Below are 17,567 nucleotides of genomic sequence, written 5' to 3'. Positions count from 1 at the left end.
TGGCTAGTATGCATTAGAATTGCAAGATTGTTGTTTGTTAAAGTGCTAAAGTGGATTGAGTAGTGTGTGTGTACAAAGTATGCCCCTGGATTTAAGTCATGTAGCCACGACATAGGGTGGAAGGAGATGTGTGTTTTAATAGAAATGTGTTAAATGCATTCTGTTGTTAAAACTCTTCACTGGCATGGTAGGTGGCTTTATTTCCCAAAACGCCTTCACTGGGTTGTCTGGGAAAGTGGCAAAGTGATTCCTTTTTCTCTTTGCGTATCACAGTCTTCATAAGACTGATGCCAATCTTCCTAGAGAGGAAACTCAAAAACGTCTCCAGTCAGTCCAACACAATCGACTGTTTAGAGAAGAGAGAGAGAGTGAGTTCTGGCAGTTAAATGATGCTTGACAAGAGGAACATTTTCCAGAGCCAGGGAACGGCCTATTGCTTTTACATGAATAATAGATCAAGTATTATTGACTGACAGGTCCAATTATCTCAAATCAAGTCTAATGGACCTGCAGTAGTGGAAGAGAAATGTAAACACAAAATTGACAATTAGGAGTGAATGAACTGCATAGCAAAGTAGAATGTGCTGATAGGTGTTGCTCGTGGTATGTGTGTGCAGCACAGGAGGTTGGTGGCACCTTAATTGGGGAGAATGGGCTCGTGGTAGAATAGGTGGAATGGTATCAAATAGATCCAACACATGGTTTCCAGGTATTTGATGCCGTTCCATTTGCGCTATTACGGACATTATTGTGAGCGTTTGCATGTGTTTGTTAGATAATGTGTCCGATGTCCATATTTGCATGCAGGTCTATGTAGTAGGTGATGTGTAAATTAGTGTGTCTGTAATGAGTGTTTTTAACTGTGTTTGCATGTGCATCCACATTCGAGTTCGCATTTGCATGTTTGTGTGTGTGAGTGGACTATTTGTGTGTGTTTCTCTATATACGAGTGTGTGTTCTTCTCATTACATGACACAGTAGAGTTTCTGCAGGGCCCAGATACGCCAGCCTGGGCTGATTAATGATGCTGCGGGGGTACGTCCCATGTGTGACAGACCAAGTGAAAGAGGACAGGCTCCAGTGTCTGACTAAAGGTTTGAAAACTCACAGGCATTCCACCCTATCTCATCAGGGTCTTACACCCCAGAGCCTTGAAGAACGAAACTTGCCAATTTTCTTTCAACATGGGTTTTCACAAGGCACTTGTACCAGTGCCAGCTCCAGGCATAAGCGTCATAAGCGGTCGCTTAGGGCCCAAGGTGACTAGGGGGACCCAGTAGGTTGCTGCTAAGCCAACTTACTGTTGAGAGCCAGAATAGCAGAATACAGGTGCACGATTGAAATTTGGTTGTGCTTCAGCAGTTTTTATTTTGTTTTGTCAGTCACTGACAGTCACTAAATTAGTCATGTCAGCTACCAATTTTTAGATTGGTAAGTTAGTCTAGACAGTTATCTAAACTTTTAGGTATCATGGCCTAATACCGACCGAGCATGCAGGGCACGTGCCCAGGGGCCTTGACCTCCAAGGGACCCCCATTGATTTTGTTAGTCACACTCACTCAGATATCATTAACATGGAATACGTCATGGCAAAATGTGTGGTATTGCAGGAAATTTGCAATACCACGTTTAGGGCATCTTAAAACGCTAGAGCCGGCCTAATGTATTTTGGCCTATCAATTGTAAGCATATTTACACTCCAACACAGATGGGGGCAGTACTGCGTCAATAATACAAAAGAAACGCCTTCTGCCTTGGCGCCTGGTTTTGAAATGCTTGGGACCAGATAAGACAGGTGTGGCTAGACACACAACGTATCTTGTTTTATCAAGAATCGCAATAAAAGTTGCTTTTGACATCAGCTGGAAACATCAGCCGCGAGACTCTGTCCGCGGAAGGACCGACGCCCGTAAGTGTCTGTTTGTTTTTGTTTTCTTGTCAGTGTTGTTTACTAAAGTTAACGAATTTAGCTAGCTAGCCTGCTTGCAAAAGAAATGGAAGCGAGTCCGTTTCAATCTGTTAAAATAGCCTACGCTGGCTAGCCCATCTATTATTTATAATGTTTGCTAGCTAACGTTATAACGACCAAATAAATAAAGTCAGAGAGGAATATAGTAGAACATCTTTTATCAAGTCACCTGCTGGGTTTCTGTCACGTGATTGTTTCCCCTTTTTAACCCATACTTTATCAGGACATGGAATCGACCGTGTTGAACCTGCACAACCAGTTTCAGAGTCTGCTTGCTCACTCCGAGATTCTCATTGAGGGCATCGAACCACGTAAGTGACTAGTGGAGCATGCTGATGGTTGACGGTGGCGATCAGTGTTTCTCCAGGCATTGCATATCAGGGATGGCATATCAGAGATTGCAGGTTTTCTCCCTGGCTGGTGAAAATCTAATCTCCCCCCCACACACACACTCCTCACCTGAAAAAACAAACAATAGGGGAGATTGACTTCAAAGGAATCAACAGGTCTGTAGAGAAAAGGCAGATTGTTAAACAATAACCATCCTCTTGCTTTTCTGCCCAGAGTTCATCCAGATGGCTCTGAACTTCGAGGACTGCAGGCAGAAGTGGCTCCAGTGTGATGAGAAGCTTGTGGCATGCAAGGAGGTGCTGACCAAAACGGAGACTGAGAGGGGGGCTCTGGAGGTCAAGCTGAAGCACGCGCGCAACCAGGTGGACGTGGAGATCAGACGGCGCCAGCGGGCGGAGTCTGACTATGAGAAACTGGTTGGTACAGTTATAGAAAAATTACAGTACATTAAACGTGTTGTACATCATAAAGTTGTGGTGGCTTCTATTGGGAAATGCTGCTATTTTGTGATGTTCATTGTTAGAGGGCAAAGTTTGAAGACCACTATGGTTAATTAGTTATGAGTTAGACTGATTTAATCAGGCTGTAATACACAGTTAATTAGTATATTTCTGGATTGAGTAACTGAGCTGACAAGGTGAAAAATATGTTGGTGTCCTTGAGCAAGGCACATAACCCTATTTGCTCTAGGGGAGCTGTACTACTACCATGGCTGACCCTGTAAAACAACACATTTCACTATCTGGTGTATGTCACAATAAACCTTTTTTAATTTTATTTTAATGTTGAGTAAAATACAATTACATTTGAATTTAGTCTACCGGTTGTTGTTGGTCCTTCAGGTGGTTGAAATTTGCAACAAAGTACCCAATTGTAATTTTTTTTTAGAGGGTCGGTACTGAAGTTGACATTACTATCACCTGGCACATGCGCAAAACCATGTAAACACCTGCTGGCTTCAGCATACATACTAACTGAAGTCAACATGGTTTTGTGCTTGTGGCAGGTGATAGAATTGTAAACTTCAGTATCGGAGCTATTAAAAGTCAGGTACCAATACTTTCCTGTAGATATTTTGTCGCAAATTTTGAGCATAAGATGGACAAACACCACGGCCAACCGTAAGAGTAAGTTCAAATGCAACTTTATTAAACATTCTGGCTTGTAAGGAGCATTTACACCAGGCTGTCTAACCAATTCATTGTGCATTACAGCCTGATTTTTAATAAGCCTATGAGTTAGTATCTGTGTGTTACTCTGTGTTACACTGTGTGTTACTCTGTGTGTGTGTAGGAGCGTCAGATCCAGCTGATCCGGGATCTGCTGGTGGCGGATGGTTCCAGCAGCAGCCTCCACCTGAGCGAGGAGCAGCGCTCGGCCCTGGCCTTCCTCAACGCCCATTCCCAGGCCGCACAGGCCGCCAAGAACAACACCAGCCTTAACACCAGCCGCAGGTACTGTACACTCCTCTAGAGAGAAAAAAAGTTTGCAATGGGAAATAATAAGAAACATTTGTTTTTGAACAAATTCAGAAACTCTTAGCCCCTTTTGGCCGTTTGCTTCAGTTAAATGCTTAGGGGGTGTAAATGGAGAGTAAATCCCCTGATGATCTTTACGAATAGTGGATCATAATATATTACAAGTTGTGCAGTAATTTGGGACATGTAGCCTTTTGAATCAATATAGACCATACGTAGCAGTATAAACCTGGAGCCTGGCGCACGGTTCACGACAACTGGACCGTTGTCATACAGTTTCATCATTGGTGAGGATTATGAGGGTAGATTTATAGGACAAATGTTCAACCCCTATTCTACACTTTTCTCACCTTAGAATATTTCATGGATTGAACAATTGAATATGGCAACCTTCAGGATGAATCAAACCACTGTATTTCTGATTCACCAATATATTTAGTACTTAAAGGCTCTCCAAACCATTAAAAAAAACAATAATAAAGGCTTTCCTAACTCTAAATGACATACAAGATCAGAGTATTTTTTTAAATTGACCAATTGGTGCTGGAAATGAGATTAATATGCATGTATTTACATGGCTTTCTTTCATTGATCCCTTATATTCTGTTGAGAGAATTCAAATTAAAGGTACACCAAATTTTAAAGGAATGGCTTTAGATAAATGTACTGAAACCCCTATTGAATGAACTCCATGAGGAAATCTTTTGGCAAGCAAGTGGGAGGGTTTTCAGCAGTTGAATGACATTTATTCAGGGCACGCAAGTGAACCACGCCTACAAAGCCTGCTATGCACCTGCATAAGGTAAGTCGGAATACCAACTACTGAGAAGTGTGTTGGATGGGCGTACATTTCCCAAGTCTGAATCGGGCCCTTAGTGAATATGGCCCAGATTGTTATGATTCAGAACAGTGATCATAACCAAGCCTCCCGTCATGTCTTTCAGGTTAACCACCATAGATGAATCTGCTTCCTTGTTGTCTGACATTAGCTATGACAAAACGGATGATTCTCTGGTAAGTATATCCGCATTTACATTTTCCCCAAGGGGCCATTTGTCTTGGACGTTGTAGTTGTGTGCCATCACAAAAATACATGAATACAATATGCCAAAATAGAAAAAGCGATCAAATAAAATATAAACGTAACCCACAATGTAAATTGTGGGTCCCATGTTTCATGTGCTGAAATAGAAGATCCCAGAAATCTTACGTACACACAAAAAGCTTATTTCTCCCAAAAGAAGCACATTTGTTTACATTCCTGTTAGTGAGCATTTCTCCTTTGTCAAGATAATCCATGCACCTGACATGTGTGGCATATCAAGAAGCTGATTAAATAGAATGATCATTACACAGCTGCACCTTATGCTGGGGACAATAAAAGGCCACTCTAAAATGTGCAGTTTTGTCACACAACACAATGCCACAGATGTCTCAAGTTTTGAGGAATTGTGCAATTGGCCTGCTGACTGCAGGAATGTCCACCAGAACTGTTGCCAGAGAATTTTGTGTTAATTTCTCTACCGTAAGCTGCCTCCAACGTCGTTGTAGAGAATTTGGCAATACTTCCAACCAGCCTCAAAACCGCAGACCACGCCAGCCCAGGACCTTCACATCCGGCTTCTTCACCTGCCATTGAAGCGGAGTGGGAAAACATTCCACAAGCCACAATCAATAGCCTGATCACCTTTATGGAAAGGAGATGTCACGCTGCATGAGGCACATGCTGGTCACACCAGATACTGACTGGTTCTCTCTCTCTTAAATATTTTTATTGTTTTAAAGGTATCTGTCACCAACAGATGCATATTTGTATTCCCAGAAGTGAAATCCATAGATTAGGGCCTAATTGATTTAAATTGACTGATTTCCTTTTAAATAACTAACTCAGTAAAGTCTTTGAAATGGTTGCATGTTGCTTTTTTATATTTTGAAGTGTAGATATAGCCACACTAATACTACCTAATGTTCTAGATATTCTCCTAAACATGAACTGTGGAGTCAACATTCTCTATTCCCTCTAGGACTCCTCTGTGATGAGGACGGTGCGACTGAGGAAGCTCCAGAAAAGGGTGTGTGGAGAGTTACTATTTAGTTTAGATCCTGACAGATCCACAATAGAAATGTACATGTCTTTTTTTTTTTTTTTTTTTTTTTTTTCAAATGTTATCTAAAGGATCTGTAGTCAAGGATGGGGTGGAAATGTTGTCATAAGTGCCAGGTTATCTACAATGCTCAGTCATTTGAAAGTTTGGTTAGCTAAGTCGTTCCTATTTGTTTCCACAGCGCTCTCCCAGAAACCTTGCCGAGCCACCCCAGCAGGTGGTGAAGAAACCCCGGTCCAGTGGCCGAACATCGGAGAGGGTACTACTCAATGCAGGCTTCTGAAACTAACTCCGGTGAAGCTGATGCAACATCTACAAAATGACTTAATTTCTGACCCTAGTCTCATTTGATTTGGATAGCACTCCAGCACACATTCAATGTATAGAATTTTGGTCACTAGACCAGTATCTTTACATAAAAAAATAGATGTTGCTTCTGTGTTTGCGTTCTCCTTTTTGAGTATTATTTCCTGTCAATCACAAGATGTGTATGTATTATTGCAGATTAATGACTCCATAGTGACCAAAACCACCATCACAGTGCCCGTCAACGGAGGTCCTGTGGAGGCCGTGTCCACCATCAAGACAGTGCCTGGCTACTGGATACGCAGCAGGACTGGTGAGATGACACTAGCAAGCCTAGATACATCCTTATTTTCATCAGCCAGGGGCATGTTCAAATGGGCACAGCGTAGTGAAGCTTGTTAAAACGGAAAGTGAAAATTATTGGACAAGTTCAGGTAATGGGCTACCTCCCTTGTTTGAAAACGTTTTGTGCATAAACACCACTTTTTGTCAATCCCAGCAACTGCCACGAGATTTCAAGGAGATGACAATAGTTCCCTGCTACATCTGTAACTGTATATCTGTTCTTCCAGATCCTCAGGGCTGGGACAGTACCACTACTATTGACCAATCAGAGACAGCTAGCGAGGCACCCAGCACCACCCCTTGCAGTGAGGCTCCACTCCCACTCAAAACACCCAGAGCCAAAGGCGGGGTCCGAAAGCATGAGTTCCTCGCCAAAACGGTACACATTGTCATTATTGTTTTTGCCTGTACCTTGTTTTTAGGATTTACATATTATTATTTTTTTAACAGCATTGGGAAAATATTTTTGTCACATAATTAACTTGAGGTTGTTGACCCAGTTAAGTCAAAAATTTAGTAATCTTATCTACCATCTAATGATTTGTCCAACATCTACACGTTCAAGCCGAGTCTCTGTTCTGCCCCTCTTCTAACTCAGGTTATCAAGTCAGAGTTCTGCGTGCCCTGCGGAAAGAAGACCAAGTTTGGAAAGCTCTGCCTGAGGTGCCAGGACTGCAGGATTGTGGCTCACCCCGAGTGCCGTGATCACTGCCCCCTGCCGTGCAACCCTGTCTCCACAGGCAGCACACCCGTCAGGACCAGAGAGGTACTGAACCTTGTGTAGTTAGTTATACGTGCCTAGATTGACAAGACTTCATATTTTCAACACTTGGCGCTTATACAGCAATAACTGATCATTATGCTGTTTTCTTCATATCGGATTCAGGGTTTACCTGCGTATAGTTTGGTATATTCTGGACACCATTCATGAATTTGTATTGGTACCATCTTTGTCTCGAATGCCTTCTCCAAACTTTGCATGTCATAACTGTATCTCTTGTGTTGTAGCCAAGCACCCTTGCAGACTACGCTCCCTCCTCCTCTCCCATGATCCCAGCCCTAGTGGTCCACTGTGTCAAAGAGATCGAACACAGGGGTTTAAATGAGGTGAGCAGCCATTTTAGCACTCAGAAAATTCAGTTTGGTAAAAGGAAAGAACATCAGTCATATTTTCAGATACTAGCTCTGATAGTAAATGTATTTTTTACCTTGATAATTCCTGTTTTTAACTGTCCCTATTGCCAGTTAACATTCCTGCCCATTTATTTTTTTTCCTCTCCACCGCCCCTCTCAGACGGGTCTGTACCGTGTGTCAGGCGAGGGGCGCACAGTGAAGGAGCTGAAGGAGAGGTTCCTGCGGGGGAGGATGGTGCCGGCCCTGGCCAAGGTGGATGACATCCACTGTGTCACGGGCCTCCTCAAGGACTTCCTGAGGAACCTCCCTGAGCCCCTCCTCACCTTCCGCCTCAACCGCGCCTTCATGGTGGCTGCAGGTCCGTCCTTGGCAGTTGGTTGTCTCTTTAAGGGGTTAAATAGATTTTAAGACGTAGACGTCATTCTGGTTATGTTCAAGTGTATTCAGGTATGCATTAAAGGGATAGTTCACCCAAATTACAAAATTACGCATTTGTTTCCTTACCTTGTGAGTACTCTATGGAGTGCCTCTATCACTCTTGTCTTGTCCACAGAAATTCAGGACTATGACAAAAGCCTGGCGCTGATCTACCAAACCATCAGAGAGCTGCCCCAACCCAACAGAGACACTCTGGCCTATCTAGCCATCCACCTGCAGAGGTACGGCAGCGCTTCAACCCCTTCATGGTCACTTTGCAAATCTGTCACTTTCTATTTCCAGGGAAGAGTGCTGCCCCTACCTCTGTTTGTAAACTGTGGTGGTGGATGTTTGGTAAAAGTAATCGTCATTTTAAATTCTGTGGGAACCGGCCTCCATAATCAAAGGCAAGTTTAAGTGTCCTGATTTCACAAGGTACTGTTCACTTGAGTCTCTCTGAAATGGTTGACTTCTGGTGCTTTTAGGGTGGCCCAGTGTGTACTAGATACCAAGATGGACGTCACCAACTTGGCCAGAGTGTTCGGGCCCACCCTGGTAGGCCATGCCGTCCCAGAACCAGACCCCATGACCATCCTGCAGGATACCAACAGACAACCAAGGGTATGTATGGAACAAAACAAATATGACAGCTAAATGTACTTTTTTTTTTTCCCTAAAGGATGTGGACACTAGTTTATCAACTGTCTAGTTTTTAACGTACAATTTGTGTTATATTTTAGTACCCTTTCAATACTTAGTAAGAATGATTCTCACCATACAGAAATTAGTGTTAGTCTCCACACAACAGGGTATTTGATTCCTATTGATGTGAACAGGTGATGGAGCGCTTGTTGGACCTTCCTCATGAGTACTGGAACCAGTACACAGTAGAGCAGCAGGCCCACGCAGACAACATGGTCAAGGGCAATGCTAACTGCTACAATACTCCTGACCACAAAGGTAAACACCACTGAGAGCCAGTCTGTCCTGGCCCATAGACTAGTGTCAAGGAATGTTTAAATACAAAACATATCCTTTATCATTGCTATGGCCTTTTAACTCGAACTTGAATGTTTTTATGGCCGTAATGTGCGAAAAATAATCTCCAGTCTGAGCTAATATTCTCCTGAATGTGTTAATTCTCCCCCAATCAGTGAGCATGCTGGGGCCAGTGACCACTCCAGAACACCAGATGACCAAAACTCCTTCCTCCAGCTCCCTGTCCCAGCGAATGAAGAAGACCCTGTCAAACACCACCATGTAAGCAGCACACTCTAAACATAGCCCCCCCCCCCCCCCCCCCCCCCCTCAAGATCTTAATGCACATTTCAAATGGGTTGTGTTCCATTAGGAGCCAAATAAGAAAACTTACTGAAACAGGGAGTACCTGGTCCAATAAAAAAATCTAATGATTGTTTAACATTCTAAAACATTTTCTATTGTGGGTCCTAATTAACATGACCCCGATGTTTGTTTTAGTTTTGAGTAATGTTCCTTCTCTGTGTGTTTCTTGGGTGATACATTTGTCAACCAAAAAAATAAATAATTCTCACTAGCTTGGATTACATCAGTGCTTAATTCGCTGAATGTGTGCTTCTATCTGTCCTTAAATGGGTATTTAGCTGTCTTGTATTTCTTCCTAGTATTGGGTGATGGAGGTTCATGTTTTTTTTTCTTGTGTAACTTTACAGATTTGGAAGCAAGAGCAAGGCATCTGCTAGCTCAAGTCGCCAAGGAGGCTTTTTTGCCTCCCCTCAGCTGAAGTAGGGGTCAAGCCACAGTATTTAGGGAAACGATGATACAATTTTACTCAATTTTTTTAATACGCTTTTTCTAAAGAACCAATAATGCAGTAATGTGGTCAAGGAGAAAAATCTGTTCTTAACTTTAGCTACTGTATATAAGTGGCAGGTAGCCTAGCGGTTAAGAGCGTAGGGCCAGTAACTGAAAGGTTGCTGGTTCGAATCCACGTGCCAACTAGGTGAAACATCTGTCGACGTGCCCTTGAGCAAGGCACTTAACACTAATTGCTCCTGTATGTCACTCTGGATAAGATAATCTACTTAAGTGTAATGTATTTCATATACTTTTATATCACACCCTTTAAACTCTCTTTTATGAACCATGCAATAATTGATTTAGCTTTAAACTAACTGCTGCTAATAGCTTTATGTAACTTTAAACTAAAACTCTTTTAATATTTTTTTTTTTTTTTAATGCTATACAATTTTTATTTCCACTTTTGTGGAATATGTTTGTAGTTGTGATGACTAGGGCCAGGAGTTTGGGGCACTTTTTGTGGTGTTGTGCTTTAACCATTTATTTCCAGCATTATCCACTAGGTTTGCTGCACGTAGGAAATCCTAGGAAATGTTATTCAGTTGACACAAGCTGTCTCTAATCAATGTCGGGTTGTGCGTGTGTGTTTTGGTGGGAGGATCGCCTTAGACATGGGAGCCGTAGTGCTGTGAATCTTAATTGCACAAAGCCTTTTGTTTGGCAGGGAATACTATTTGTAGATCATTGATTCTACACCTCATTTTTCTCAAGTGGATCGAATCCTCTCCAATGGACTCGGATATTTTTGCATTTATTTTTTAATTAGGGTCAGTTAAAGGAGGGTCTTTGGCTGCTTTTACACAGGCAGCCCAGTTCTTGTCTTGTTTTCACTAATTGGTCTTTTGACCAATCAGATCAGGTCTTAAAAAAGATCTGACGTGATTGGTCAAAAGACCAATTAGTGGAAAAATATCAGAATTGGGCTGCCTGTGTAAACACAGACAATGAAACCAACCATGGAAGTACATTGTAATGAACTTGGGGGGGGGGGGGTTAGCCGGTGTCATTGATTCTCCCCTTTTTAACTGCCCCTAATTGATCAGTTTTTAAGCTTTAACTTCCGAGAGTGCTGGAGAGGATCAGCATGAGCGAAGTGAGGTGTAGAATCACTGATCTACAAATAGTATTCCCTGCCAAATCCGTTTTTGTACGATTTTTAAGATTAGCAGAGCTACGCCTCCCCCGCCACACACGCACAACCAGACATTGATTGATTTTGATTGGAAACAGCTTGTGTCAATTACAGCACATTTCCTACCCGCAGCAACATTAGTGGACAATGCTGGAAATACCTCATAAAGGTCCCAAAGAATTCTGGCCGTTATGATGACTTATCAGTATGGTCAAATCTGTCTACTTATGAAAGTCTATATCCACCCATGTGACTTTGCTGCTTCAAACCAAGGACCTTTGACTTTTCTGTGACTTGATCAGTTGACCGTTCACTATACAGTACATGCTGTTGTGTAAAGCCTAATCGTGTATACATTATCTATTGATAGTGAGTCTCTTTATACTGTGATTGTAATCACAGAGTTGGTGGTACACTAACCAGAAAAAATATACTTTTTTTTTTTTTTTTGTCTACATTTTGTTGCAATCTTTTGGGGCTTGTCCTGCAACTGTTAATGTGATCTACATTTTGGAATGCAATTATTTGTTTTACTTTGATGTTTTAACTTTTCTTTTACAGTAAAATAATCATGCTAACCTCGTAAGGTATCACATAGAAAGGGGATTATGTAAACTTTCTAACCAAAGATGGCAACGAAAACACGAGAATGGCTCTTACTGGCCATCTCTGTACGAATTTGAATAGGAATAGTAAGTCATATGTATCCTGGCATCCTTGTGCTCAGAGTAGCTGTATGTGTACCTTGCGGTTGAATTCAAGTTTCTATGTTGTATTTCATATGGCTTCCAAAGAACCTATAGGATTCTCTGCCTTCTAATACAAACTCTCCAACCAAAAAGTGTTGTTATTGATACACAATTATCATGCCAATTGTAAAACTTGATGGGAATGAGATATTTAAGATTCCTATACAATCACATTTATGTAGTGATTTCCCTTTTGTGTGTGTGTCACCTTTCATTTATTTTCCAACCTGAAGTTTTATTTGATCCACAAGGGGGTGCAATTGCACCATTTTTGACACCCTCATAATACACTGTGTATAAAGTATAAGAAAAAAGGTAGTTTTAAAGAAATACAATAGTTCATCATGTGAATATACCATTTTGTAGTTGTCATGACAGAATTTAAAAGGGATAATTCACTGCAAGTGTTTTCAGGAGTAATACACAACTAACGTAAAGTTTACTTCACGTCTCATGCTGCCGGTTGTATAGATTCTGGCTATATAGGGCTATGTCGCAATCCCAAATTAAAGGATGAGATTAGAAACCAGTTATTTTCTTTATATCAACTGTTTTTGAGGACTGAAAATATTTTTGAGGCAAGTTTTTAGGCCACTTGCAATGATCACAACATGCAAAGTCTCAATAGTGTGCACTGCATCCCATTGAAATCAATGTACTTCTATCAGACCTGAAGTGTATTCTGGAATCTGTGTGCATGGTGCAATTCACATCTGGGATGTTTGGAGGGGAGGAAAGAGGGAGCAGGAGTGATGGGGGGGGGGGAGGGGATGATAGAGTTTGGGCCAGCTGCACAGCAAATCTGTTTATTCTGCCCAATTTGGCATCAAACACAACAGGCTGCTGAGTGCCTGATACTGCTGCGGTGCCCCATTAAAATAGAATTTATTGCTGCCTTAAGAGCAGCATGCATTACACACTTTCTCTCCTCCCTCGCTCTCATTTGCACTTCTTCTCATCCCTGGCTGGCTGTTTCCTGTTTGTATTTTTTTCTCACCAGCTGCTGTCAGACAAGCTCGTCAGAGTGGCTCATTACAGGGCCAAATGGGCAGAGAAATACAACCATGCCCGCCTACCCATCAGCCCCCACCACCCTGGCATAAACACCTATCCTGTCACCTGAGAGAATGCCTCAGACACTTAATTGAAAGCCCGTCTCTATTTCCGTCGTGGCTGCAAGGGACAGATATCATACCTGGATAAAGGTGCAAAAAGTTACCTAAGTTTTCATATAGAAATATAAGTCTGAATGAGCATTTGCTTGGTGCTGATCAAGTCTCTTCTGGTATACAGAACCATGCTTTCTCTGAATGTTACATTTCTATTATAGCTGACAATACCTCCCCTCAATGACTGCTGTGACGTTACAATAAGTTGGAAAGCTTGGACAATTTTTCACTCCGCAGTACATTCTCATTAAGAGGCAGCATCCTACTATCCAGATGAGGAATCGCGAGCATCCCAGATGTGTCACATTATGTCAAATATCTATCATGGATGTGGTGCGTTTGATGACCTTGAACACTAAGTGCAATTGGGATAAGTCTGGTGTATTAGTATTTCAAATGAATTTACTTGGTTGAGGGCATTATTGAAATACAGGAGCAATTACTGCTAAAGTGAGAGTATGGAGACCTTGATGTGTGTAGTAGGGAAATGGACTGAGATTCCTGTTTGGTTCAGTGGATATGTTAATTTTAAAATGTTTCCCCTCAAAACACAAACATATACACACACACGATGCAAGCCAAACGAGACTACTTTTGCCACAGTTCTGGCTCTGGTACATTAGAAATGACAGGCCTTCAAAGAAGAAGGACGTTTTCAGTGACAGGTTCCTGCCAACTGACTGACATCATGGGTCGCCTGGGCCGGCAGCACATAAGCACACACACCACTGACTTTGGAGCTTCCACCACCACCTCTTGCATGTTTTATTCATGGCTGTCGGAGACTGGCGGCACACACACACGCACGCTAGAGTCGCACCTCAGGCAGACACACATACACACGTTCAGAAAATACTATTCTGTTAATGAATAAATTGTGATATTATTGTCCACCAAATCCTTACCTGCCAACATGACATTAGACTTTGACATTAGATCACAAATGATTGTATCCAAAGATTAACTGTACCTCACACATACCATTATCTGTAAGGTACTTCAGTCGAGCAGTGAATTTCAAACACAGATTCAACCACAAAGACCAGGAAAGTTTTCCGATGCCTCGCAGAGAAGGGCAGCTATTGGTAGATGGGTAAAAAAAAAAGCAGACATTGAATATCCCTTTAAACATGGTGAAGTTATTAATTACACTTTGGATGGTGTATTACTGCACCCAGTCACTACAAAAATAGGTGTCCTTCCTAACTCAGTGGCCGGAGAGGAAGACAGCTGCTCAGGGATTTCACCATGAGGCCAATGGTCACTTAAACAGTTACAGAGTTCAATGGTTGTGATAGGAGAAAAATAAGGATGGATCAACAACATTTTAGTTACTCTACAATACTAACCTAATTGACAGAATGAAAAGAAGGAAGCCTGTACTGTAATATTTCAAAACATGCATCCTGTTTGCAACACCAAAGTAATACTGCAAAAAATGTGGGAAGTCAATTTACTTTTTGTCCTGAAAACAAAGTGTTATGTTTGGGGCAGATCCAATACTGAGTACCACTCTCCATTTTTTTTTTTAACACAGTAGTGGCTGCATCATGTTATGGGCATGCTTGTAATCATTAAGGACCTTGGAGTTTTTTAGGATTAAAAATAAACAGAATAGAGCTAAGCACAGGAAAAATCCTAGAGGAAAACCTGGTTGTCTGCTTTCCACCAGACACTGGGAGATGAATTCACAGGGGCTGAATACTTATCTAATCAAGATATTTGAGTGTTTTATTTTCTATAAATAGTTTAAAAAAACAAGTTTTATTCCACTTTGACCTCCAGAGTATTTTGGGGGGTGTGAATACTTTCTGAAGGCACTGTATATAAATCAGGGGTCTTCAACCTTTCCTTGTCCAGGGACCCCCTTTCAGGCAAACTGGCAATATCCCATCATACGTTAGCAAAACATTTTTTTTCACATTTCTTGTCTTATCATTAGGTGAATGATAATGCCAAGGAAAAAGTAATCAACATTTTAAAATGAATAGATTTTGTTAGATCGTTTTTCATTATTTTGACCTCCCCACATTATAGTTGAAAGAGGAAGTGTAAACTCTAACATAGTCTATTAGGTAGAAAGGTAACGCCTGTTTAGCCATGTGTTGGCAAAAATGTATGTCCAATTCAAGAAAGCTTACCAGCAGCCAGAGGCACTTACCGACTAGTAGCCTATTTGAGTGTGCTTTTTCAAAGCCTATGTCAGATACTCCAGTGAGTGAAATTAAGTTGACATCATTAGAAATATATATTCTGCTCTTGTCTACTTATGTATGTCGAAAATGTGTTTATTCTGTTGTTTCTAGCGATATTCATAGAAACGTTGAAATAAAACAAATATTTGACTTTCTTTTAAATATATTTTCGCGGACCCCCTGCAGTACCGGCCACGGACTCCTGGTTGAACTCACTTGAGTCCGGCCGCGGACTCACTTGAAGACAATATCATCAAGTTTGTGAAGAAAGAGCTGTAGAGGATAAAAAGGATTCCAGATCTCCCAGAATGCTTTGGAAGTCAAAGGGAGAATGAGGAAGGGGTGAACACTGAATGAGGATCAGCTGAGCAGTGCCAGAGAGGGCGGTCTGAAGATCACACTGCACGTCCTGAGGAACATGAACCAGAATGAGCTCGCTAACGAACTATATAGAACTAAGAAATATTTAAATAATATTTTAATACGTTTATATAATATGAGCCAAACAAAATGTGTTAGCTTAAAAAGCCCGTTAGTGCAATCAGATTGTGCAATTAAGCATAAATTTGCATGTAGTCTCTAGGTTTAATGCTAAATTCATGAAATACACAGTATATACCAAACAAAGTAAATACCTTAGTATTCTGTAGATAATTAAAAACATCTGTTGCACATATACTTTCATCTTGAAATCCTGAATACAATAAAAAAAAAGTACAAAAATAAAGTTCTGGTTAAATGTTCTGTTTTTGGCCTCGAAGTGGCGCAGCTGTCTAAGGCACTGCATCACATTAGGTGCCACTACAGCCCCAGGTTTGAGCCCAGGTTGTGTTACAGCTGGCTGTGAACGGGAAAACCCATGAGGCGGTGCACAATTGGCCCAGCATTGTCTGGGTTAGGGGAAGGTTTGGCCAGCCGCGATTTCCTTGTTCCATCGCGTTCTAGCAAGCTGATGGCAGTTGTACTGTGTTTCCTCCGACACGTTGGTGTGGATGGCTTCTGGGTTAAGCGAGCAGTGTGTCAAGAAGCAGTGCAGCTTGGCAGGGTTGTGTTTTGGAGGATGCATGGCTCTCAACCTTCACCTTTCCCGAGTCAGTACTGGAGTTGCAGCGATGGGACAAGACTGTACCAATTGTATATCACGAAACTGGGGTAAAAGTACCAAAAATATATATTTTTTAGATACACTTGCCAAGAGGTGCCAACAAAAACTTAAATCTCATCTGAAGAAGAAGTTTGAAAGTATAATTGAGGGAATATCTAAACTAGGAAACAACACTTCTCAACAAGATCTACACAGAGCTCTATATCACTGAGGGTGGAAGTAGAGAGGTCAATAATGAACATGAGGTACAGTGGCTTGCGAAAGTATTCACCCCCTTGGCATTATTCCAATTTTGTTGCCTTACAACCTGGAATTTAAACATATTTTTTGGGGGGAGGTTTGTATCATTTGATTTACACAACATGTCTACCACCTTGAAGATGCAAAATAATTTTTTTTGCGAAACAAACAAGAAAACAGACAACTTGAGCATGCATAACTATTCACCTCCCCCCCACCACCAAAATTCAATACTTTGTAGAGCCACCTTTTGCAGCAATTACTGCTGCAAGTCTCTTGGGGTATGTCTCTATACGCTTGGTACATCTAGCCATTTGGGATTTTTGCCCATTCTTCAAGGCAAAACTGCTCCAGCTCCTTCCAGTTGGATGTGTTCCAATGGTGTACAGCAATCTTTAAGTCATACCACAGATTCTTAATTGGATTGAGGTCTGGGCTTTGACTAGGCCATTCCAAGACATTTAAATGTTTCCCCTTAAACCACTCAAGTGTTGCTTTGGCAGTATGCTTAGGGTCATTGTTCTGCTGGAAGGTGAACCTCCGTCCCAGTCTCAAATCTCTGGAAGACTGAAACAGGTTTCCCTCGAGAATTTTCCTGTATTTAGCATCCATCAGCCCTTCAATTCTGACCAGTTTCCCAGTCCTTCAATTCTGACCAGTTTCCCAGTCCCTGCTGATGAAAAACATCCACACAGCATGATGCTGCCACCACCATGCTCCACTGTGGGTATGAGGTTCTCGGGGTGATGAGAGGTGTTGGGTTTGCGCCAGAGATTTTTCCTTGATGGCCAAAAAGCAACATTTTAGTCTCATCTGACCAGAGTACCTCCTTACATATTTTATATTACCTTTATTTATAACGGGTTTTTCTCATTGAGATAATATCTATTTTCCAAGAGAGACCTGGTTATGTTTGGGGAGTCTCCCACATGCCTTTTGGCGAACACCAAACGTGTTTTTTTTGTTGTTTTCTTCTTTAACCAATGGCTTTTTTTTTCTGGACACTCTTCCGTAAAGCCCAGCTCTGTGGAG

The 17,567-nt window shown here is 41.6% G+C and overlaps 1 protein-coding gene across 1 annotated transcript; it reads left to right on the top strand.

The window, feature by feature from the left end:
• Positions 1-1,764: 1,764 nt before the first annotated feature.
• LOC139369724 (rac GTPase-activating protein 1-like) lies at positions 1,765-11,918 on the top strand. Its single transcript, XM_071108984.1, has 17 exons — positions 1,765-1,909; positions 2,193-2,280; positions 2,534-2,736; positions 3,614-3,774; positions 4,743-4,812; positions 5,823-5,870; positions 6,085-6,162; positions 6,408-6,522; positions 6,782-6,933; positions 7,153-7,320; positions 7,563-7,661; positions 7,849-8,047; positions 8,243-8,348; positions 8,592-8,727; positions 8,943-9,066; positions 9,261-9,366; positions 9,798-11,918. Exons 2-17 carry the CDS (start codon positions 2,196-2,198, stop codon positions 9,871-9,873), a joined length of 1,926 nt encoding a protein of 641 aa, XP_070965085.1. The 5' UTR covers positions 1,765-1,909; positions 2,193-2,195; the 3' UTR covers positions 9,874-11,918.
• The last annotated feature ends 5,649 nt before the right edge of the window (positions 11,919-17,567 follow it).

This window comes from Oncorhynchus clarkii, chromosome 17 (genome assembly GCF_045791955.1).
Source record: "Oncorhynchus clarkii lewisi isolate Uvic-CL-2024 chromosome 17, UVic_Ocla_1.0, whole genome shotgun sequence".
Taxonomy (NCBI): Eukaryota; Metazoa; Chordata; class Actinopteri; order Salmoniformes; family Salmonidae; genus Oncorhynchus; species Oncorhynchus clarkii.
The sequence above is the reverse complement of the archived record's forward strand: the minus strand, read 5'-3'. Positions and strand labels throughout refer to the sequence as shown.

Coding starts and splice junctions, on each gene's coding strand:
- LOC139369724 (XM_071108984.1), top strand. CDS start 2,196: ATGGAATCGACCGTGTTGAACCTGCACAACCAGTTTCAGAGTCTGCTT. Junction 3,775..4,742: donor AGCCTTAACACCAGCCGCAG/GTACTGTACACT, acceptor CATGTCTTTCAG/GTTAACCACCATAGATGAAT. Junction 8,349..8,591: donor CTAGCCATCCACCTGCAGAG/GTACGGCAGCGC, acceptor TGGTGCTTTTAG/GGTGGCCCAGTGTGTACTAG.